The following is a 24,189-nucleotide window of genomic DNA, read 5'->3' on the forward strand; positions in this document are numbered from 1 at the left end:
TAGTTACAATTTTGTTGTTAACTAAAAAAATATTGCTCGTAAAGTTAATAATACTAGCAGTAAAATTATTGCCTTCATACATATATCCAAAATTTATGCTGATACAACGAAAATACATTTACTATGTTTTTAATATTTACGATCCACATTTTACTGCTGAGTTATAAGGCGTCTTACAATAATGATAAGTAATATAATATACAATTGTATACGATTTATTACGATGTGTGAGCTTTGACAGTTAGTTCCGATTGCCTGCTATCGATAATTTTTCGAAACAGCTGTGGGTGAATTCCGCATATGTTTTTTGTTGATAGTTTCAGAAAGCCGCTTTTAAAAGTAACCAAAAATTAAAGATTTAACAGAGAACGGTTTTGATTACGATAGAAAGTTTTTGTTGATTTTATTTTTGAGCTTGTCTCCCAGTATTTTGTTTTACTAGTATAAATTAAATTACAATTGGGTTTTCATCATTATGTTCTCTTTTGCTATTCATGTTACTTTCTCTCTTTCGCTTGTGGGTGTATATGTGGTATATGAGGGGAGTCGAGTACTCGTACTTCAAGTCTTTTGGTATACATGTTAAGATAATATATCCGGGCATATCAAATAAAGTACTTAAAGCGCGACGGAATGGTATCATAATTTATATGTATGTATGTTTCATTAATTTCTTTAGTTTTTGGATTGGATATAGTTGCATCGCGCCATTAGCTACTGAACTACAAAAGAATTAATAATTAATTTAAACAAAAAAATAAGTAAAATACATTGAACGCCGTTTTGTGCACGGAATGCTCTGGCCCACAAATCACAGCCCCTCCCTGTCCATCCCGCTGACAGCCCCGCTACACGTACTTTCTCTCTCTCTCTCTCTCTCTCTCTCTGTCTCTTTCAAATGATCCTTGGGGACCAACACACTCTAACGCGCACTTCCCCCTTTAAATATTATACTCCCCTTGCAATTTAAACGTTCTCCATGTGTTCTCTCTTTCTATAATGCTTCTCCTCTGTTTTTCACCCATTATTGTGATGTTCGTATTACTTAGAGTTCACCATGTGGAGTCTTGCCATCGACATCAGGCGTGGCTGTCACCTCTGGTTCACCCTCCCCAGTTGCTGGCTTCTTTCCTGTATTTGGTGCTTCTGCCTGCGCCTCGCTAGCAGCAGCAGCAGCGTCATCTCCACTGCCGCTGGCCAGAGGCACTTCTTCCTCACCGCCGGCGGGCACTGATTCAGTCTCTTTCGGCTTCTTCTCCTTGTCTGGCTTTACTTTTGGCTTCCAGATTTTAATCTTGTTGACTAAATATTTAACCTCACGATCCAAGAGCGACATTTTGTCGGTGATGTCCTTAACAGTCAGTCGGACATCTGCACTGCGGCTAAGTTTCTTCTGTGCGGCGCTCTCAGTCTTAAGCCAGGTGTGTGTCTCATCAATCACCTTGACCAGCGTATCGATCTCCACCTGGGTGAAGACATCCTTCTCTGGATTTGCTTCCTTTGTAAGGTTCTGGGCAGTGGTCAGGAACTTTTCAGCGCCGTCAATCATGCCCCTAAGCGCCTTAGTGGCATCAGGACGCTCCTCATGCTCCCAGTGACGCGCTAGGAAAACATTCGACAGTTTCTTAAGCGCCGCCAGCTTGTTCTCATACATCTCCGCCTTGGGATTCTCCACATCCTCGTAGAGCCACTCCGCGAGCGTGCTGCACTCGCTCAACAGCTTCTCTTTTTCCTCTGGTGTCGCACAATCCGCATAGGGCTTCTCCTCCAGCTTCTGCTGGATCTCAATAATGTGCGATTCGAGCGCATTGAACGAAGACTCCAGACGCACACGCTCCTCCTCAACGCGATTGATGCCCGTCAACTTGCTCTGGGAGGCATCATAGTTGGCACCGCTCAGTGGTGCAGTGAAGCGTAAGTCTGTCTTATGCGCCACGGGCGACTTGATAGTGACTAGCTTGATGGTCTCATTCTTGGCATCCTGCTTGCCATCGATAGGAGCAGCAGTTGCTGCAGCATCATCGCCTGACGGCTTGGCGGACTCTTCGTTCTTACTATTGGTTGCCTCCTCGCCGGCTTCCTGCTCAGTTGTGGGCGCATCACCGTTGGCATCACCATTGGCGGCCTTCTCAGCCTCCTTGGCAAAGAGTTTGCTTATGGTGCTGCCCAGCTTGGACAGCGTGCTGTCCTCATCCAGCTCCTCCTCGACCTTTTGCTTATCGTACACATATTCAACGCCCGTGCAACGGAATATGCCGGAATCGTCCATATAGAAGTAAGCCTTGATGCCCTTATTCTCCACAATATCCGACTTGACACTGTCCATCAGCTCCTTGACGCGCTGCAGCTGCACGCGAGTTACATTCAAACTGCCGATGGTAGCAACTTCCTCCGCACTAAAACGCTCCAGATCGCCATAGTTTACGAAGAACTCAAAGTCATCGGTGTGCTTGTTAAAGGTGATGACCTTCTTCTGTGGATAGGGATTCATGGAAGCGAATAGGGCACGTTTCACCTGCTTGACTGCAGCGCCATCGCCAGGATCACGCTCGAAGGTCACTTGCAGTGGGAAGACGACAGCATCCTTGACAATAAACTTCTTCACCTTGAAGCCCGTGGACAGATCCGCTGCCTTGTAAACAGCGCCCATGGTGGCGGACTCGTCGGCATTTAGATTCTTGCCCAGCTCCTGCTTGATCAGCTGCTTAATGGTCTCCTGCACGCGTGGCACACGAGTGCCGCCGCCAAAGAGTATCACCTGATTGATGACGTCCAGCGATAGATTCGAGGTGGCAAGCGCGTCCTCCAGCGGTTTGGTGGCGCGTGGCCAGATATCAGCGCAGAGTTCCTCCAGTTTCTCGCGTGTTACTTGCAACTTGAAGTCATGATCCTCCAGAAGATTCTCAATTTGAGCATAGTGATCGTTGTTGGCCGACAGCACATTCTTCAAGCGACCCGCCTCCTTGAACAGCTTCGCCAGCGCACGTGGACTGGTGGTCACATCTGTCTTGGTCTTCTTCAGCGCATTGAACTCGGCAGCCAAATAGTCGCGCAGACGCAGCTGAATCTCCAATCCGCCGAGCGTGCGATCGTAGCCGACGCCCAGCACCTGCACCACTGGATTCGTTTCCTTGGTCTGCTTGTCCTTCACCAGCTGATAGCTAACCACCGCCGCCGATGTCTTGTATGCGCCCATGTCGTAGAACAAAAAGTATTGCGCCGTCTCGTTAATCTCTCCACGATGGAAGACGCCGTAGTTAAGCGCAACTGCTGCATAGTCGTTGATCAGCTGCAGCACCTTCAGATTGGCCAACTGAGCGGCCACAAGCAGCGCCTCACGCTCCGCCTGGCCAAAGTAACCGGGCACGGTTAGCACACACTCGGCAATCTGCTGTTGTGTCGACTCCTGGGCATACTCCTTGGCCTTCACCAGCATCTGGGCGATCAGCTCCTCCACGCTAAACTCCTCGGTGTCGCTCTTCTTGAAGACAACCGTATTGCGCTCCTTATCACCCACAATGGTGTAATATGGGAAACGTTTTCTGCACAACAGAAATGTTCAGTTAATCATTATATTCATTATTTTTCTACAAGCTTAAAATATTCTTAGAATATACACAAATAAGTATTTTTTAATAGTTTTTATAGTCTGTTTAATAAAATGAATTTAAAAATCTATTTGTTTGTCTTTGAAGATTTCGCAATTTAAAAGATTAGAAAGTAAACAATTTAACTTCAATTTGCATACTTAACGTTAATTGGCTAATACTGGAGCATGACGTGGCCCAAGCACACTCACACACATACATATATATGCACACTCACTCACCTGTACAAGTCAACCACAGGATTATCTATGGTCTTGCCCAGCAGATCCAACAAATAGCCATAGGCTGCGGAAGGTTCTCGAATGCCAATGGTCTGTGCGTCTTCGCCGAAGGTGCGTATGTTATCGCGGAAGGCAAGTATGGCAGGTGTTTTGCGTTTGGATTCACGGTTCAGCGCAATTTCCATGGGCACGCCAGGCGACACAACGCCCACTTTCATCCACTCGGTGCCGAGATCAACGGACATTACGGCTGCCGCATTGGCGCCAGGCAGTTGCGTTGCCATCGCCAGCAGTGCTACGGTTAGCAGCGGCAACAGCGATGCACTACGTCGGCGTTGGTTTGACAGCATTTTGCAGTCACTGCAAATGCATCAAAACGCCAAAAAGAAAAAAACACAAAAATTGTGTGTGTAAACGAAAGTGCGTTAACCTTTTACCAATTTGTCACTTCCTATTTTACGATTTCTTGCCAACGCAAGCAAGCAGCTGAATAGACGAATAAGCCGCATTTGCTATTGCCGCCTCCTCTTTCTCCACCTTTCTGCTTGTGCTTCTTGCCGTATTGTGTACTTACGTGTCTTTTGCTGTTTACTTTCTAATTGAGGCACTGCTTGCTTATTGCTTTAAGCACTATCCGGTTCGGTTGGACTACTTTTATTTCAATAAAACATTAACTATTAACATTAATAATTACACGAGTGCCCAGCCAAATAGCTCGGCCGCTGCTCAGTTGTTAAGTAGAAGAACAAGAAGAAGCAGAAAACGTTGACGTGTTGATATTCTCAATAGAGTTGTATCGAGTCTAGTGTTGTCAAACATATTATCAGACATGTTGGTATTTTTTCGATAAAATACTATATTTATATCGTGATTTAATTTTCGATGTCTAATCTTGGCGGTTAACTTAAAAAGTGTTTTAATTTAAATTATGAAAACTTAATTAAAATCAAGTTCGCTAAGCCAAAACACCAAAATATTAAAAAAAAAAATTGTAGTATTATTTAAGTTATCAGCATTTTTTTTTTTTAGCAAGCAGGCATAACCGCCACCCGCTTCAACAGTAAGTAGGTTAAGTTTAAATCGCTGACCGTTGAAAAATTTGAATTGCTTCTCATGCACATAAGCCAAACTGATTTCTTAAATACTCTTTGCTTAATTTCGGTTATTCTTTGTTTCGTCGGATCAATTTGCTAGTAACCTTTTACAGTTTTCTTGGCAAGAGTATTTTTTTTGGCAGCAACGCTTGGGTATGCTAGTCCGTTGACATTTATATCTGGAACAGATTGGATTTCAACATTGGACTCAATAAAAAACATATAATCAAAACAGAAGTTTCGCAATCTGGTTTTTTAGCTGATCAAAGCTGTCTGAACTCATATAATATTTGGAAAACGGGCAACATGCAGTTATTATTCATAGATCGATAGTTGAATATGCACGGGTCGCGTTCCTTAACACTCTTGGCCACTTTGGGCTGTATTCTTGCCCTCTCGCTTGGGGAGCCGCTAGATGAGCTTAACACGCGGGACGTTAACGAACTTTATGAGCGCTTCGCTCGCGCCTTAATGGATATTCCCCGCATTCCGTCCCAGGCTTATGGACCGCCAGTCATTTACAACTCACAGTCTAGCTACAGTCCGTCCTCGCCAGGTCAAAGTTACTCAGCGCCGAAGGCTCCAAGCTACTCAGCACCTGCGGCTTCAAGCTACTCTGCACCAAAGGCTCCTTCCTATTCAGCTACCGCTGCGCCAAGCTATTCTGCTCCAGCTGCTCCTAGCTACTCAGCACCAGCAGCCCCAAGCTACTCTGCACCAGCGGCTCCAAGTTATTCAGCACCAAAGGCTCCTTCCTATTCAGCTCCCGCTGCTCCAAGCTACTCTGCTCCGGCTGCTCCCAGTTATTCTGCTCCGGCTGCTCCTAGCTATTCAGCACCAAAGGCTCCTTCTTATTCGGCTCCCGCTGCGGCAAGCTATTCTGCTCCTGCTGCTCCCAGCTATTCTGCTCCAGCTGCTCCTAGCTACTCAGCACCAGCGGCTTCAAGCTACTCTGCACCAAAGGCCCCTTCCTATTCGGCACCCGCTGCGCCAAGCTATTCTGCTCCTGCTGCTTCTAGCTACTCAGCACCAGCAGCACCAAGCTACTCTGCACCAGCGGCTCCAAGCTATTCAGCACCAAAGGCTCCTTCCTATTCGGCGCCCGCTGCTCCAAGCTATTCTGCTCCTGCTGCTTCTAGCTATTCTGCTCCAGCTGCTCCTAGCTACTCAGCATCAGCAGCACCAAGCTACTCTGCACCAGCTGCTCCAAGCTATTCAGCACCAAAGGCTCCTTCCTATTCGGCGCCCGCTGCTCCAAGCTATTCTGCTCCTGCTGCTTCTAGCTATTCTGCTCCAGCTGCTCCTAGCTACTCAGCATCAGCAGCACCAAGCTACTCTGCACCAGCGGCTCCAAGCTATTCAGCACCAAAGGCTCCTTCCTATTCGGCGCCCGCTGCTTCAAGCTACTCTGCTCCGGCTGCTCCCAGTTATTCTGCTCCGGCTGCTCCTAGCTATTCAGCACCAAAGGCTCCGTCGTATTCGGCGCCCGCTGCGCCAAGCTATTCTGCTCCAGCTGCTCCTAGCTACTCTGCACCAGCGACTCAAAGCTATTCTGCACCTGCGGCTCCAAGTTATTCAGCACCAAAGGCTCCGTCGTATTCGGCGCCCGCTGCGCCAAGCTATTCTGCTCCTAGCTACTCTGCACCAGCGGCTCAAAGCTATTCTGCACCTGCGGCTCCAAGTTATTCAGCGCCAAAGGCTACAAGCTATTCGGCACCCGCTGCCCCTAGCTATTCTGCTCCTGCTGCTCCTTCATATTCAGCACCCGCTGCTCCAAATTATTCCGCATCAAAGGCTTCGGAATACGCTGCACGTATGTTGGGATCAGCATACGCACCGCCTACAGGTGGCAATGGAGGATCGTATGTCTCTGCTCCAGCTTGCCCTAATAATTATGTATTCAGTTGTAAGAGCGTCTTTCAACCCGTTCCATGCGCTAGTCAAGGATCCTCATATTAAACGATATGTCTGGCAACAATAAACAAAAGAAATTTGGTTAATAAAATAAATAAGATATAATAAAAACAGATAAAATGTTAAATGTTTTGGCGCGCTTTTAGTGAAAAAAAAGCTAGCTGGCTATGACGGGAAAACAGCTGGCTAGGGATGACAGTGGTCAATTTTATTGTAGATAATACTCGCTTACGTATGTTTTTACTTCTGCTTCTTATTGGGTATTTGTTTCGTGCGCGCTATTCTGACAACAATTGTCTATTTGGTGGCTTCTTTTTTATATATGTACATATGTTTTCCGCACACCACTTGTTGCTACATGTTACAGGGCCACGAGGATGAAGCGGCGCTCAAGCGACAACTATTCTGTGTGGGACGGCGTTACGACCATACAATTAATAAAAACATATGAAGAACACGAATTGCTATGGAATAGCAAACACCGTCAATATGTGCATCGAGACTCTCGCACGGAAGCTTGGGCAGCGATGGCCAAAACAATGCAAATGAGCGTTCCCGAGGTGAAGAGGAAACTCAACTCCTTACTGGGCGTTTTTCATTCACAGCAAAGGAAGAATGTGTCTATGCCCCGCTGGTGGACCAAGTACTTGTCATTTTTGGTCGACAACAAAACAGAGGATCATGGCTCAGCAGCAGTAAGCAATATTCACACATCTCAATTTGCTTTAATAATATTATTACAGGATGGGATGCCCAGATCGATTGATCCTGCGTATAAAAGCGATGACTGCGACTCAAATGTATATGTGGATGGCGCTGAAAGCGATGCAGATGAGCCCTCAGAAAGTGGCAGTAATAAGGGTAAACACAAGTCCGCATTTGAAGAATTTCTTGCCGAGTATGAGGCACCAAAGCGTATAGTCATCCAGGAAGCAAATAGCTCAACAGCCATCAGTCTGGAGCCCAAGAGTGGCGATTCCAATGATGCAGAGCCGACGCCACAGCCAAGTCCCATCACACAACAAGTCGACGACGAAGATATGCAGCTATATTGTAAATACCTGTGTAGTAAACTAAGCAAATATTCCTCAAGCACACGAAGCACAATACAATATCATTTTAATCGCATACTCTATGAGGCCGACATGGGCTGGTACGAGGAAAGTAGCAGCAGCGGCAGCAGTAAACAATAATTTAAGATACTTGTACACATAACTTAGTATGAAATGGATGCAATTCTGAAAAGCCGCCCAAGAAATTTTGAAGAACCCAGGCGTTTTATCATTTGGTTTTTATTTCTGCAAATATTTTTAGTTTTATATCGTTTTTACTAAGAATTATCACACTAAAAAGCAACTCATAATAATTACGTACAATTATATGTATATGGTGTATATATGTTTTTTGGTTTTCTTTTCTTTTTTTTTGTAATTTTTGCATTTCTTATTTTCATTTTTTTTTTTTTGTATTATTATTGCTATGTTGTAAGTTGTGTATATAATTCAAATATATATGTATTTATACATATGTTTATTACATCTTTTGTTCTGCTCTTTTGTTACGGTTTGTTGTTTCACATACATAATACAAATATCTATTTACTATATATATGTATATATATATATAATGCAGTTTGGTTTTTTTGTTTGCGGTCTATATATTCCTTTAAAAAGCACTTATGTATTTTATAAATTTCATTATTAATGCTACAAACTATACATGTAACTGTTTGCGTGTGTATATGTGTGTATTTAATGTATAGTATATAACAAAGCAGTATAATTAAATCAGCTTAAATACATACATATGTATTAGCTTACATGCTAAAGCAAAAAAGTGAAATAAGTTAAGTAAACCAAACAAGGTTTGGGCGTTACATATAATCGATAACATTATCATTAGTTATCGGCTAGCAATTATCGTGATTTAAACTTAGCTGTTGAGTAAATCTACGCAGAGAACTTGTCATCAAAACTGGTCCATAGATAAAGAGGTATTGTTTACTCTGTATGTGTATGTGTAAGTGTAAGTGTATGTATATATGTATTCAAAAGCAAAATACATTTGATGTTTAAAAAATTATAATAATAATAATATTGAAACTCAAGTTGGCAGCCTTCCTACTACAAGTTGAACTGACACACGCTCGCTTATAAATTTGCATACCCTTATTGCATTTCAAGCATTTTTAATATGCTTCCAACTGTTTTTGGTATATTTTTGATATTTGTTTTTTGCTTTTAAGCTCAACGAGTCGTTGAACGGCTTTGGCATTGGCCACGCATCAACTGAGCCCCAAAAGCAACAGCAATAGGCAATACCCTCTCGAATACCCTCAAAAAACCAAAACACGAAGTTTCGTTACGTTTTTTGGCATTCAAAATAAATATTTATAGCGAAATGCAGGCAGTCAATGGAACAATCTGCCGCTCTCTCTCTCTCTCTTTTTTTCTCAAGCACTCAAGCTATCTATCTTTATCTCTCTCAATTTTTTACACGCGCTCTTGTCATATGTGGTATTGTTTATTTTTATTGTTGTTGCCTTTGAATCAATTTGACCCCCAAATTAAAGTGTAAACAAAACAACATAACCCTGAGCTGGGTCGTCACAAAAGTTCGCTGAAGCTGAAATTCATTTGTAGCTCTTTAACAAATCGAAAGTGGAATCGGATTCGGAATTGAAATTGAAATTGGATGATCTCATTATACTAAAAAGCGCACAAAACAGCGAAACTCGCAATAAGCAAGATGATGAAAGCTTGTCATGCACTTGCCCACATAGATATAGATATAGATAAATTTGAGAATTGAGATACAGTTTAAGATTTGCTGTGCAAATGCTCTTATATTTTCTACTATATAGACTGCCGCGTAGATTAGGAGTGAAAAATAAAATATAAGTAATACAAATAATAATTCGGATTATGTAATTTTTGTATATAATTTATTTGAATTAGCTTTGAATGCTTAACTGTGATTTTCAGGCTTCAAGGCATCAGCATAAAAAATATTAACTAAAATGGAAATTGAATTGTTATAATGTAATGTATATAATAATAACTAAAATTTTTCTAGTTACAACAAAATCGTACGCATAATGCTAATTAGAATTATAATAAAAAAAATCATAATAATAATAATAAATGTTGTGTGTGTGTGTGTGTGTGTGTGTGTGTGTGTGTTAACAAAACTGAAGCAACTGCTAGAGGTTTTTCCAATCTAAGCAGCAAATTCATGTTTTGCTTTTGATTCTTGTTTTGTTATATTTTTTTGTTGTTTTCCTTTTTGTTGTTTTTTTTTTTTTGGCAATTAAACAATACTATAAAATATGTGTTTATATATATGTATGTATGCATATGTATATAGAAATGTATATATGTATTTAGTTAGTTATATTAACTAGGCTAGAACACGGGCTTGCACTAGAAGAAGAGGCGGCCATGCTTCTTTGGAACGTTGTCACGCCAAAAACAAAAAAAATAACTCTATGTAATATACATATTTTAAATTTTAGCTTATTTGTTTGTTTGTTTCATTAATTATAACAAAAATTGAAATAATACAATAACAGTAACTAAATAAAAAAGCTTAAGTGAGCTAATATTGACCAAAAACATAAAATTTGCGCAAACAGCAAGCGTAAGCTTTTGCATAAACAAATTGGCGAAAGGCTGAGAAACAATTAGAGAGAGATAGAGAGGGGGAAGGGAAAGAGAGAGAGAGAGCGGAGATTATGTCAAAGCTTACGCTGCGCTTTCAACTTTAGTTAATATGTATATAAAACTTAATACCCTTGCAATTAGGCTTTTTGTTATAAATTATTTAATTTAGCTGTCATAGGAACAATTAAAATGAATTAAACATAAATTTTTTTGTATATTGCTTGCAAGGGTATTCAAATGTTCGGTGCACCGAAAATACTTAAGCTGTTTATTTTTTTATGTTAATATAAATTTTTTTTCAGTTTATTTTTTTTTTTTGTTTTTATACTAATACTAAATTCTCTGCATCTTTATGTAGATCATGTGTAATTTTTTTGTTTGCTTTTGATTCTTGTTTTTTGTATTTTTTTTTTTTGTTTGTTATTTGTTTTAATAATATTCTATATATATAAACTAAGCACATAGCTTAAATTTCTATCACAGCCAGCAATTTTTTCAAAGAAAAAAATGTGTTTTTTTTTTTGTTTGTTGTTGTTTGTTTGTTTAACTGTTTGTTTGTTGTTGTTACTTTACCAATTACTATAAGTTCAATACTTTGTTATTATTATTAACATAAGTGAGTTTTTTATACTCTACTACAAATCTTGAATGCACTTTTTGTTTAACTTGTTGTTGTTGTTGTTTTAAAAAATTCTAATTGCACTTTTTTTTAATGTATATAATTAGTTTTGTATTTAATTGCTATTAATATAATTTATATTTCACTTTCTTTCTTGTTTGTTGTTTGTTTTTTGTGCAGTGTAATTTTGTTAACAAAAGTTTAAAAAGTAGTAAATGAAACCGTTTTATGCTGGAAAGGCGACCAAATCGACAAATACTGTATGAAAAATTTATTTGTATTAGGAGGTGGCGGGGGGTGGTGCAGCGTTGAAGAGAGAAAAGCATAGTCTAAAGTCTAAATTGTTCTCTTGCAACAATTTTGTGACTAGGAGAACGTTTTTTTTCTTTCTGCTGTATAAAGCGTTAACTTGGCTAAGAAACCGCAGCGCGCAGCTTGTGGACAAAAGTCACAGGAACTGTTGCTTAAACAAAAAAAAAAAAAAAAAAAAACTAACCAACAAGCCCAACATTGGGAAATATATAAAGGCTCAAACACAGCTCAGCGAGTATTATAATCTTGTGTGTGTGTGTGTGTGTGTGTGGAATGTGCATTAAAATATTGGAAGTTGGGAGCTGCGACCTTTAGGCTAAGTTGGTAGTAGCTGGTTGTTGGCCAAGTTAACACAAACTGTCTGTCGCTTTGGCGCTTTAATCTATTACGCTGCTAACTGCTTTTAGTTCTTAGACCAAACTGTTGTTTTATATTGACTACAAATTCTTTGATTGTGTGTGTGTGTGTGTGTGTGTGTGTGTAAGTGTATGTACTTAGCTTAGTCTAAAAATATATATACTATATGCATATATATAATATAATTGTAAGCAGTTGGTTGTTGTTGTTTTCAAACAAAGTTTGTTACAAAACGCAAAACGTTTGTATTTAATTTTTTTTTGTTTTTGTTTTTGTTTTTGTTGCTGCTGACCCCAGCCCCAGCTTAATCCTAGACTTAATCTATGCTCTCTTTGTCTTGTATTTAATTGTAAATGTTTATGCTTTGTTTTTAGGCCAAATTGTGGTTTTCTTGTTGCTGTTGTAGTCCCTGTGTTTTGGTTTAGCGACTGACACCTGTGCCAGCGCCCCAAATATTTATTCTAGTTGAGGAGACTTTGTGGCGGCGGTTGCGGCGGCGGCGGCGGCGTCACTACTGATACCTTCATGTCTCCAGCGATGTGACCACCAGATTGTGAAACACGCTCGCCGACTCGCTCATCATGGCCGCCTGGCCACAAGAGTCGCTGGCACTGCTGCTGGGACTGGGCGTGCCCAAGCGCAGCGCATCCATAATGACCTCAAAGTCCTTTTGATTCTGATTCATATCAAAGTCCACCAGCTGCTCCAAGTGTTCGCTGCCGTTCAGCTTGCTGCGCTTGCTGCCGTCCATGCTCATGATGCTGCTGCTGCTGCTGCCGCCGCCGCTGCTGGCGCCTGCGCCCAAGCCCACCACATCGAGCGGACACTCATCGATGGCCGAGATGAGACGCTGCGGTGGTATATAGAACTGTTGGAGCGCCTCGCGCACCAGACGATCGCTCTCGTCCTCGTTGCTCTGGCTGCGCAGTCGCTTGCGTGAGTGCGAAAGCGCCGCCTTCTCCAGCTGCTCGGCGCCCTGCGTTATTTCCGGATCAATCAGCGGCATTGGCGCATTGATGGCGCTCAGCTCGCGATCGAGTATCTCCAAATCGTTTACCAGATTCCCGCTCGACAATTGTCGCTTGCGTGCCACAGCCGCAGCAGCGGCCACGGGCGTGTTGCCGCCACCATGCCGCGCCAATTGCGACGACTGATGATTCTCAATGGAGCAAATGGTGCGCACAATTTGATTGCTGCTGGACAGCTGACCGCTAACATCACCATAGGGCGTCTTGTTGCTGCTGTTGTTGTTGTTGTTGTTGTTCACTGGCTTGGCATCGTCCATGTTTGGCTGGAATATATTCTCACGCGCCAATTCTGTGCTGCTGCTGTTGTTGTTGTCGCTGGTTCTGTGAGAGCGTCGCGAGAGAGAAGAGAAGAGAGAGAGAAAGTGGTGGGGAAAGTTAGTGAAAAGGCATTGAAACAACGGTATAAAAGGTAAATACGAGAAAAACCTGTGCGACAATTACAAACACACACACAGAGAGAGACAGGCGTACGCTTTATGCATGTGTGTGTGTGTGTGTGTGTGTGTGTGTGTGTGCGTGAACAAGTATCGATAATGCGGTAGTTATTATTTTGTTGTCTTAATTGCATTTTTTTGATTTAAAATTTGTTGTTTGTTGCACGCTTAACGCTAAAGCCGCTGCAGGCTAATTACAGTTATCGATAATTGATCGCTGCTGATATCGATCAAATGTAGATCTATATAAGAGCTATACAAATAGTACACATAGCACAAGTACTGCATATTTAAATGTATTTATATGTGCGAATGCTTAGCACACAATCGTTATCGATAATCATAGCTATATACATATGTTATCAAATATTACGCAAAGTACAAATATTGTTTATTAAAATGAAAGCACAGCAAACAATCGATAGACTAATTATAGGCAATCGATAACTTTTCGTTACTGCTATAAATATAAGCTATGCATTTGAATTAGCTTAAATTAATTTCTTTACAGCTCAGCTTAGAATTGATGAGCTCATTTATAATAATCGTTAATTTTATCGCTATGTGCTGTGCTGTATATTTGAATTATATTTATTTTTTTTACTGTTTATTAGCAAGCAATAATCGATAATTTATCGATAGTCAACTAATTGCAATTGCGCTCGCATTAACCCAAAAATCCACTTGTTACCAAGCGCCTCAGCTCGCCTCAGAGCTAAATGAACATGTTGCTGTCTGTCTGTCTGTCTGTCTGTCTGCCTGTTTCTATGTATCTGTTTGTATCTGTGATAAGTACACCAAACAAAAGTCCGTGGGTCGCACTTTAATTAACTGGGCCAACTGTGCCGCTGCCGCCGTCGCTTGGGGAGCAGCGCCGTTACCGTTACACACTGCCAATGGCCGCCAACAGCGCAGTAAATGTCAGCTAATTTCTCTTTCAATATAATATACAAAAAAAAAAAAAGCAGAAGTAGAGATAGAAGTAGATGCCTGCTGCCCCCTGCCCCGCGCTCGCCCCACCCGCCATTAAGCGCGGCAAGCAAATGTGGCAAAAACTACAATAAAATTTATATAAAATAAAACGACTACAAATATAAGTCTGTATGCGAATTAAAACCAGAAGAAGAAGCAGCAGCAGCTAAACAAAGACAATGCCAAAAAAAAAAAGAGAACAACAACAATAACGACAACGCATTAAAATGCGCAGCTGAGCATGTCAATGTTCAACTATTAAAGCTAAAAAGAGCCCCAAGAATGGCACACAACAGCGAAAGGTGGAGAGAGAGAGACAAAGAGCGAGAGAGAGCAGGGGCTGGCAATTGGTTAAAGTAGGTGGGTGGGCAGGTGCAAACGCAAGAGCGAGGCGAGGCGAGGCGATGCGATGCGAGGCATTGAGCGAAGAGCTAAAGCGCGAAATACAAAATAAAAGCGAAAGTGTACATAGGAAACAAAACGAAACGAAATGCATGTAATGAAACACACACACACACACACACACACAACATGGAAATGAAATGAAAAGCGTCAAGCGACGACGAGTTTGCTTTTTTGTTAACTTATTGTTGTTGTTATTAATGGGCTTGAGACTGTTTGAAACGGCGAAATCGAAACACAAAACAAACAGCCCAAAAGCCAAATGACAACAACAACAAAATAAAAGGGTCAATTCATTGGCAAAAACAAAACATTAGAAAATTCAATTGCCAGAAAGAAAATTCTATGTGCAAGCAGCAATCATAAATTAGCATAAAAATATAAAGTGAAATTCAAATGCAAATCAAATGAATTTATTGCTTCATTTTAATAACAGCAGCAAGCAAATAATAAAATATGCAAATAGACAATATCTAAGCGAAATATTAATTAAGCTTGCGTACGTATGCTTAATATGCGTATACTTAATATTGAGCGTTTGCAATTAAAATTCAACTTCAAATACAACAATTTGTTATAAAACTAACAAGCTGTTCATTTGTAGTTACACTAAGCTCGAACAACAAATAACTTTCCAGCTACTATATGCAAATTCAAAGCTTCGAGCAAAGCCATTTGAACTAGCTGACGTCATTAAGCAGCAGCACAAGCTACAATACAATGATTTATAAATTTAAATTCTTGCACACACACACACACACACACATAAACATACATTTTAAATAGAGCATAAGTGCTGGCGTACAAATTTTTAGGGCTACTGCGATATTGACTAAGCGTCAGAGCGAGCTAGCAACAAACTAAACCTGCACTTGTCTGCGTGCGTGTCTGTGTGTGTGTGCCGATAAGCAAACGGTATTGTCCACTGTCCACACAAGTTGCGAGCCCAAGAGACCCCCAAAGCCAAAAGCTAGAGTTTGTTGCTGCTGCTGCTGCTGCTGCTTCTTCTTCATCTTGTTGCTGCTGCTGCTGCTGTTGTTGTTATATCTTTTTTGCTTTTGTCTTATCTGTGTTTTCGTTTTGCGCACGTTTTCAATGGTCCGTGGCCGTGTGGCAAAATATGTCGACATCTGTGTTTGAGTGAGGGGGCGCAGTGGCGTAGCGTGTGTGTGTTTAGAGTGGGGGGGGGGGGGGGGGGGTCTAAAGTTTTGCTTACAATGAATTTTCTTTTCATATGTTTGTATGTTCGGCTTGCTTCATTTTTTTTTTATGCAATTTGCAAACGTATTCGTGTGTTTTTTTTTTATTTAATAATAATGCAGACTTTGACTCTGCTGTCAGCTTCACTGCTTTCTTTTGAGACTATTGAACAGTCAAGTTGCTTTGATTAAGAAATTACAACAATTTTGCAAACTTATAAAACAAATCCTAAGCGCGCAGCAGTCAGCCAAGCAGAAACAAAAATGTTAAGAGCGAAAAATGTCGCAGCACAATCGAATGACAAGTGCGCAAAAAAAAAAAAGGGAAAAAACTGAAAATAATAAAGAAAAGATTGCCAATGCACAAAACGTAGACAAGTGCATGAGTGGGGAGTGGGGAGTGGACAGTGGGCAGGGGGCAGGGGGGCGCAGCAAGTTGCGAAATGTAGGACGCGCTACAATGTTAAGCGCTCCAAGGGTTCCGCAAACTGAGCCGCGGGTGGCGGCGTCACTTGTGTGCATGTGTCTATGTGTGCGTGTGTGTGTGTGTGTTGTAGACAACTTCATTTGAGGGCGACACCCCCCACTTTATACAGCCCACTGCACAGAGACTTTTAACCCCCCTCGACGACTTGCCACTGCCTTTAGCGCTATCTCTCTCTCGCACGCCCTTTGCCATGCAAATTCAATTTAAAGTGACTTTAAAGCCGCATGCACTGCTTCGCTATTATAATTTACTTTACATGCCATACATATGTAAATAAAATACACTGCAAAAAACTAAACACAATAACAAAAGCAGCAAATAAGTTTTGTTTATTTGTTTGAGTAATTTATTTTAATTTAAATGTTAATTAATTGCTGCATTGAGTGATAAATTCAAAATTAACTGTCAGCAATTTTTTTGTTTATTTACTTAAGCTTTAGCAGCTTATCAGACAGTTAACTGTTATGTGCGCAACACTGATAAGCACTTAGAACAAGCAACTAGCAGCAAAAAGGCGCCGCGTGTTGTTGCTTGCGCACATGGATTAGTATGTGTGTGTGTGTGTATTTAACAGCTTCCAATCAAGTGAAAAATAATTGTATAATCTAATTGTTCTAGATAGAGAGAGATAGAGAGAGAGAGTCTTTTAAATGCTGCACGCCCAGACACAGACACAGACACAAAATGCAAATGCTCACAAGAAGAAAAAGTCGCAAACACTTAGACATGCTCCACTCCCCACTCCGCACTCCGCTCTAAACACTTGACAGTCGCTCTCTCACTCTCTCACTCACTCACTCTCTTTCTCTGTCTATGAGTGGGCATACGTTGATGCTTGTGTCTGTTGCAATCGTTACCAAATAGCTGAGATGCGGCAACAACAACAACAGCTGGCTAGATAACAAAGCTAGAGAGCGGTAGCGGTGGCAGCGGGGAGAGCGTGGAACAAGTGGAAAAACTAAACACAAAAAAAAAACGTCGCCGCAGTCGCGCGAATTATTACGACGACGCAAAATGGGGCGGCGGACAAGATTACAAAATGTGTGTGTGCGAAAGCTAAAGCCAAATGAACAGAGAGAGAGAGAGAGAGAGAGAGAGCGCGCGAGCGGTGAGAGGCAGCGGAGAGAGGCAGCGGAGAGCTGACTGCATTATGTTTAAGTAGGCAGTCAAAGCTAAAGCTGAAGCGCTTTGAATAAGATTCTTAGCTCACAGAATTATTAGCAGCGATAAACTAAGCAGCAGAAATCGATAACAAGCAATAAATGAATTACACACACACACACGCACACACATACATATGTATGCAGCTTATACATAAAAATTTCACTGCTATGCATTTAGCGTTTTTATAATTTTACTTGTTTTTAATTAATATATCGATTGCTGCTGCTGCGTGCCTAAGATGTATGTATGTATGTAACTGTGTGTGTGTGTATTCATATGTATGCATGCATGTCTTACGTTGGGTGAAAACATGTCAAACAAAGCAAAACGAAACGAAGCAGCAAAAAACGGAAACGCGCAGCACACGAAACCAGCAGCGACGCCAGCAGCGCAGCACCAGTAGCTAAACTTACTCAACAAGAAGAAGAAGCAGGCAGAGACTGCGACAGCGACAGCGGCAGCAGCAGCAGCAACTCTGTTTTAGGCTTGGTACAATCGAATTGCCATACAAAATGTAAAATAAAAAATCAAATTAAATAAATAAACTTACACACACACACATACATACATACATACATATGTACATATTTGTAACGGCATTTAACGCAAGCAGCACAAGTGAAACAATGAGGAAGCAGCAACAGCAACAATATAATAAAATTAAAACAAAAATCACAATCAACATGTTTGGATGTCGTCGCACAAGGCGGCGGCGGGCGCAGCAGCAAAGGGGGCGTGACTCGGCAGTTAGTTATTTACACACACACACACACGCAAGTTGGGACGCTTATTGCGAGTCCAACGGTAAATCAAATGGCAAAGATAGCAAGCAAACATAAAAAAATAAGCACAGCAACAATAGCACAATTAAATAGACTGGGCAGAGGCAAGAGCTCAGAGAGCAACACACACACACACACAAATAATGCTCATAGGCTAACATTAACAACAACAGCAAGAACAATAATAAGAACAAAATTCGTACAGGCAGCTATACAATACACACATACAAACATACATATGCATGTAACTTGGGCGCACAGTGTGGCAAAAGAGCGAGAGAGAGAGAGAGAGAGAGAGAGAGAGCAACAATTGCAAATAAAAACGTGCGCATAATCAAGCAGCAAGAAAAACAGTTAAACAAAAATTTACAATTTAGTGCAAAAAAAAATAAATAAATAAGAGGCCCACTGTGCGCGAGTGTTTGCTGTTTGTTTGTCGTACGTCGTGGTATAATTGTTATCTTTTATAGAAATCGGTCAAGCTGCCAAGAGACACACACGTACATACATATGTACATATGTAAATACACATGCATATACATACATCAATGATGTAAATGTTGTAATGATGTATGCAACTGATGTAAGCTAAAGCTGCGTTTGTTGTGGTTGTTTTTTATTGCTAAACGCTTTGACAATGTTAAAATAAGTCTTTCGCTATTTGCAAGGCTATAAATAATTATACACATAAATATTAAAACACTTGTGTGTATGTGTATGTGTGTGAGTTTGACTAACAAGTCTGAAGGTTTGTGTGAAGTTGCGCTTCGTAATTTTTGTTGCTGCTGTTGTTGTTGTTGGGCTAGTGGTATTTTGTACGTGTCTTATGCATGTATGTGTGTGTGTGTGTTTTTAAACATATGAGCAAAAGACTCTAGAGGTGCGCACAGCAGCAGCAGCAACAACAACAACAACAACATTGCTATCATCGCGCTTTGTTGTTGCTGTTGTTGCGGTTGCTTTTTGTTGCAAGTGGAACGTGATTATTTCAACGAGCGCAACGCTTTTTAGCTCACACAAACACAGAGCGAGAGAGAGACACACACACACACGCATACAAACGTTTCATGCCAGACGCCAAGTTGTTTGTCTGTCAGTGTGTGTGTGTGTGTGTGTTTGTTGCTTGGCTTTGATTTGTTTTGGTTTTTTGCTGCTGCTGCAACACACACACACACTTGTCTGTGTGTATATGTGTGAAGGTTGTATGTGCTGCATTTGTTTTTACATATTTTTATTTTGTTCCTGTCTTTTTCCATTCATATTTTAATTACATTTGTACAGTGTGCCATAAGCTGTTTATTAACTATTCGCATGCCTGTGTCTCTGTGTGTGTCTGTGTGTGCTAATTTCCTGCAGCGCTTTTATTTGTCATTTGTTATTATTTATGCTGCAGCAGAGCTTTGATATTATTAACATACATACGCCTTTTACATTTTCTCACACACACACACACACAAACAAATACACACGCCCTTCTGCTGCTGCTGCTGCTTCTTCTTCAAAAAAATATACAAAAAGCATTTTTCGTTTGCCTGCATTGTTGTTGTTGTTATTTTCTAGTTTGTATGTTGGGCTCTGCTTACTTTTTTTTTAGTTTCGTTTTGTGTGTCGTTTCTGTTTCAGTTCAACTGCTTGCTTTGTTGTTGTTGTTTAATGTCTTTTGCTTTGGCTCGCTTCGGTTTTGCTTGACTTTTGCTTTGGCTGCCTTTGCGCTTGGCCTGAATGCGAAATGCAACTTAAATCTCTTATACACTCTACTACAGTGAATAAACGCTACGACGCACAACGACAACAACAGCAGCAGCAGCAGCAAATCAAAGCATAACTAAGCAGCAGCCAAGTTATGCAGCTGCATATAGTTTGCATAGGTTGCATTTATTGAGTTACGACTGTAACCACAACCGCAAAATATTTAACGGAAGTTGTAGCATCCTTAAGGCTTTTTATAGTAATTACATTTGAACTGTAACAAAATGCTGATTACATCACAATTTAAACAACAGCAGCAGCTGCTTTAAAATATATATATTGCAAATTTCAAAAGCAAGTGATATGGCCTTTGACCTTTATAGCCAAAGGACAACCCTAAAAATAAGTAATGCAGCCCAAAGGGCAATTATTATTAAGAGCAAAGTGCTTGGCTGAGCTAAGCGCGTGGGCTTCAACACACGCACACGCTCTTTTTAGCGTTTTAAACGCCAACAAAAAAAATCTAGCGATTTAAACTCCATAAGCAGCTAAGTAATTGGCGATTTAAAGCACCAGCACTTCAATAATTGTACAAAAAAAAAAACCGCTTAATTTAAAATAGCTATTTAAATATTGTATATTTATATGATGATTAAATATTAATTGTTGCGCTACTTACTTTGGCAAATTCTGTAGATAACGCATCTGTTTCTCACGTCTCAGTTCGTCGGTTAGGCGACAATAGGTATTATTTATGCAAACGCTGCGTCGCAAGTTTGCCTCGGAGTCCTTGATGCGCTCCAGCTTATGGGCGCATAGCTGCAGGATGCGTTTGCGTTCCTCGCGTTGTCGTAACTTTGGTGAGATCATTGGCACACGCGAGCGATGATGATGATAGCCCATGGGTGGTGAACAGCGCGGCGGTCCAAACATGTCCGAATCATCATCACTGCTGCCACTTCCACTGCTGCTGTTGTTATTGTTGTTGTTGTTGTGATTGTTGTTTTTATTTTTCTTCTTGATACTGTTGTTGTTGTTGTTGCCATTCGCTGCGTTTGTATTCGTTGGCAAGGTCATTGTGCGATGGCAATGTCTCGCTTGCACTCGCTCGCTCTCGCTCTGCGTCTGTCTCTCTGTGTATGTGTGTGCGTGTGTGTGTATTTTGTCTGCTGCTCCTCGCTTTGGTCTTTGGTTGCTTCTTTAAATTTGTTTTTTATTTTGCAGTTAGTTTTTGCTGCTTCTTCTCAGGCTATTGCTGCTATTGCTGCTATTGCAATTGCTCAAAGTTGCTGCAGCTTGTTGTTGTTCTTGTTGTTTTTGTTGCTTACCAATGCACACAAGGTAAACCACAAATCGCTTATACACATATATTATCGCATATATTCATATGTTTGCATGTGTGTGTGTAAATTTACATATGCATGTGTGTGTGTGTGTGTGCTTTGTATTAGCTTTTAAATTACACTTTGTATCAAATTATGGAATTGTTTTTTCTGTTGCTGCTTTTTCGACAGGAAGCAACTTACAATTACAACAAACACACGCTCTCCACTCTCTTCGCTTCTCTTCTCTCTTTCACTGCTTGCCTGACTGACTGACTGGCTGTCTACTGCTTTGCCGTCCGTCTGGCTTGACACGCGCTTGCTGCGTTGATTGCTGCGGCGTAGGCTCGGGGTGGGGGGCAAGCGAAGTGGCGAGGCCGAGAGTGCTGCTGCTCCTCTTTACGCTTTGCTTTTAGCTGCTTAGTTTTATTTTGCGCTGCGCTGCGTGAGATTTCACTTTGCTTTTGCTACCTCTTATTATTATTGTTGCTTGCTGCTGTTGTTGTTGTTGCTGCTGCTGCTGCTGCTTGTAGTAGTGGCAGCCCGTTATGTTTCTGTTACGTTTACGCTTTGCATTAATTTGATTTTGCTTTGCATTATTTTCGGCTGCGTCAAAATTCAAAATAATCCAGGACTTTTGATTTGAGTAGCACAAACAACAGTTTGAAAAACACAAAAAAAATTTACAACAAAAATATATAGTTTATTTTATGTTCATCTAATAGAGGCACACAATTGACACAATTGTTTCAACTTTAATGTTAATTGCTTTTGCGGCTGTATTTACATTACATTTGCTTTTGGCCTCCTTTCTCCGAAATTGTTCCTTTTGCTTACTTTATTTATAAATTACTTTGTTTTGATGAGCGCGCGGCGTTTGACGTTTCACGGGGGGGCGGCGGTGGGCAGTGCAAGTGCAGTTGGAGGGTTTTGGTGTTTATTTTTTTTTTTTGGGGAGGGGGCACACAAGTCGCTTGCTGCTAATTGTTTGTATTTGATTTAGTCGAGATCTTACACTCAGTGTTCTTTAAAGGCTAAGCGCACGCCTGTTGAGGTTAAAAGGCGGCGACGTAAAGTGTAAAAGAGCGGAGCGTGTTATTGGGGAGCGCGCGTGGTTATTGCGTTACTTTTATTACTTAACGAACGAACTTTTCTGCCGCTCAGCCGCTAACACGTCCGCACGCGTTCAACGGTAAAATTACAATAAAAGCAAAGCCGCTGTACGCTCTTCTCTTGACTCGAAACTGTTAAGTCGAGCATTTAACATTTTCTGTTATCCATACAACCAGCACGCTGTTAACAGCGTCTGACGCTGCTGCAGTCGACGTCGGCAGCGTGCACAGATGTTCAAATGACGGCCGGCGGCTCGCTACACACAACAAACGGAAGTAGCAGACCAAACGGCAGGCAGCGCTGTTAACGTCGACAGCACAGAAGCGCCAGCCAGCCAGCCAGTCAGCCTGTTAAGCAAAGAGCGTTGACTGAAGAGAGCAAAACATTGGGCGCCGTTAAAAAGAGCACTCATTGCATGGCGTACGTGCGTGCTAAGCTGCATATAAAAACATACAGATGTAGATGTATGCGTGTATCTGTGTGTGTTTGTGTAATGTTAGTATGAAAGATTTTGGCAATGCATGTTTAATGCACGCCTTAGTGTTTGTTCGCTTGCTTGCATGTATGTATGTATGTGTGTGTGTGTGTGTGTGTGTGTGTGTGTGTGAGAGAGGGGGAACTTTTTCTTTGCTTATTTTGTTGTTTGTCTGCTATGACATTTGTAACGGAAGCAAAACGCAAACACACGCGCCGCTGGGGCCAAAAGAGCAAAGTGGCAAGCGATGGCGAAGGCGAAGGCGTAGAGCTTGCTAAATTTAAGAGCCCCCAAAGCCTCTCGCTGTTGTCTGTCTGTCTGTATGTCTGTCTGCTTGTCCATCGGTCTGTCTGTCTGTGTGTATGTTTGTCGGTCAGCCTGTCGCTTGGCAGCTTTGGCACGCGCTTTGGCACTCGCTGCGGCCAATCAACATAAATTTTATAGTTTTTTTACAGATATACATATATACATATATTTGCTATATGTCTGTATGTCTGTTTGTTTGTCTTGGGCTCTGTTTTGGTTTTTTATTATGTAAAATGTAACTGGCCTTAAGCGACAATGCCACAAAGCGTAGCAACATTTATTCAGTTGCCTCGACTGCTGCTCTGCCGCAGTCGCTGTTGCTGCCGCTGCCGCTGCCATTGCTGCCGCTGCCATTGCTGCTGCTGTCTGCCTGGCCTCGTAATGGCGGCGGCCATTTCTGTATGTACTGCCGCTCATCAAGAATTTCGATTGTGAAATCTCTTTTCTTTGACTTTATCAACATTTGGCAACTATGCAATGTGCACTATGCGCACGTACACACATGCAAACATATATATGTATGTATGTGTGCGTACTTTAGTTAACTGCAGCGCAGCAGACTAATTGTAAGTAAAAAAAAACTCTTTTAAGAGAGCAGACGCTTGATCATTCGAGCTCTTTCTATGAATTTGCGTTGCGTTTGGCTTGTAATGCTTTTAAACATTTTGAATATACAATTGTATGTTTGAAAGAGACTTTATGCACAGTGTACTCAAAACACTTTAATTATGACTCAAATGCACACACACACACACACACAAATACTTTTGATGCTTGAACAAAAGTTCAGTGATTGGCTGTTGAGCTTCCAGCAAGGTTAAGCCACAATGAATTTACATACATTTGACTGAAATAAAATTCCTGCTAAAAAGTCGGTCTGTATATGAGTATGAATAACAATAATAATAAATATGTATGTAAGTATGAGTATGTGTGAATGTTTATTTAACCTAGAAGGTATGCCCACGCAGAGTGGGTGGGTGGGCGAATAGCTAACCTCATTTCGTTTGAATATGACGAATTGTGGCG

The 24,189-nt window shown here is 41.2% G+C and overlaps 4 protein-coding genes across 4 annotated transcripts; 2 read left to right on the plus strand and 2 right to left on the minus strand.

Moving 5' to 3' along the window:
* Positions 1-754: 754 nt before the first annotated feature.
* On the minus strand, positions 755-4,563 carry LOC108605419 (hypoxia up-regulated protein 1). Its single transcript, XM_017995091.1, has 3 exons — positions 4,404-4,563; positions 3,830-4,189; positions 755-3,542 (listed from the first exon to the last, which is right to left on the minus strand). The coding sequence occupies exons 2-3, from the start codon at positions 4,177-4,179 to the stop codon at positions 1,046-1,048; spliced, it is 2,847 nt and encodes a 948-aa protein (XP_017850580.1). The 5' UTR covers positions 4,180-4,189; positions 4,404-4,563; the 3' UTR covers positions 755-1,045.
* Positions 4,564-4,859: 296 nt separating this feature from the next.
* Positions 4,860-6,882, plus strand: LOC108605434 (DNA-directed RNA polymerase II subunit RPB1). Its single transcript, XM_017995115.2, has one exon. It carries the CDS (start codon positions 5,263-5,265, stop codon positions 6,880-6,882), a length of 1,620 nt encoding a protein of 539 aa, XP_017850604.2. The 5' UTR covers positions 4,860-5,262.
* A 239-nt stretch (positions 6,883-7,121) lies between these two features.
* On the plus strand, positions 7,122-8,201 carry LOC108605438. Its single transcript, XM_017995121.1, has 2 exons — positions 7,122-7,532; positions 7,581-8,201. The coding sequence occupies exons 1-2, from the start codon at positions 7,215-7,217 to the stop codon at positions 8,028-8,030; spliced, it is 768 nt and encodes a 255-aa protein (XP_017850610.1). The 5' UTR covers positions 7,122-7,214; the 3' UTR covers positions 8,031-8,201.
* Positions 8,202-11,963: 3,762 nt separating this feature from the next.
* Positions 11,964-21,170, minus strand: LOC108605430 (protein kinase 4). Its single transcript, XM_017995106.2, has 2 exons — positions 20,624-21,170; positions 11,964-13,136 (listed from the first exon to the last, which is right to left on the minus strand). Exons 1-2 carry the CDS (start codon positions 21,019-21,021, stop codon positions 12,311-12,313), a joined length of 1,224 nt encoding a protein of 407 aa, XP_017850595.1. The 5' UTR covers positions 21,022-21,170; the 3' UTR covers positions 11,964-12,310.
* Positions 21,171-24,189: the final 3,019 nt, after the last annotated feature.

Source organism: Drosophila busckii, chromosome X (genome assembly GCF_011750605.1).
Source record: "Drosophila busckii strain San Diego stock center, stock number 13000-0081.31 chromosome X, ASM1175060v1, whole genome shotgun sequence".
Taxonomy (NCBI): Eukaryota; Metazoa; Arthropoda; class Insecta; order Diptera; family Drosophilidae; genus Drosophila; species Drosophila busckii.

Coding starts and splice junctions, on each gene's coding strand:
- LOC108605438 (XM_017995121.1), top strand. CDS start 7,215: ATGAAGCGGCGCTCAAGCGACAACTATTCTGTGTGGGACGGCGTTACG. Junction 7,533..7,580: donor AGGATCATGGCTCAGCAGCA/GTAAGCAATATT, acceptor ATATTATTACAG/GATGGGATGCCCAGATCGAT.
- LOC108605419 (XM_017995091.1), bottom strand. CDS start 4,179: ATGCTGTCAAACCAACGCCGACGTAGTGCATCGCTGTTGCCGCTGCTA. Junction 3,543..3,829: donor CCTGTGGTTGACTTGTACAG/GTGAGTGAGTGT, acceptor TCTGTTGTGCAG/AAAACGTTTCCCATATTACA.
- LOC108605430 (XM_017995106.2), bottom strand. CDS start 21,021: ATGACCTTGCCAACGAATACAAACGCAGCGAATGGCAACAACAACAAC. Junction 13,137..20,623: donor TATCTACAGAATTTGCCAAA/GTAAGTAGCGCA, acceptor ACGCTCTCACAG/AACCAGCGACAACAACAACA.
- LOC108605434 (XM_017995115.2), top strand. CDS start 5,263: ATGCACGGGTCGCGTTCCTTAACACTCTTGGCCACTTTGGGCTGTATT.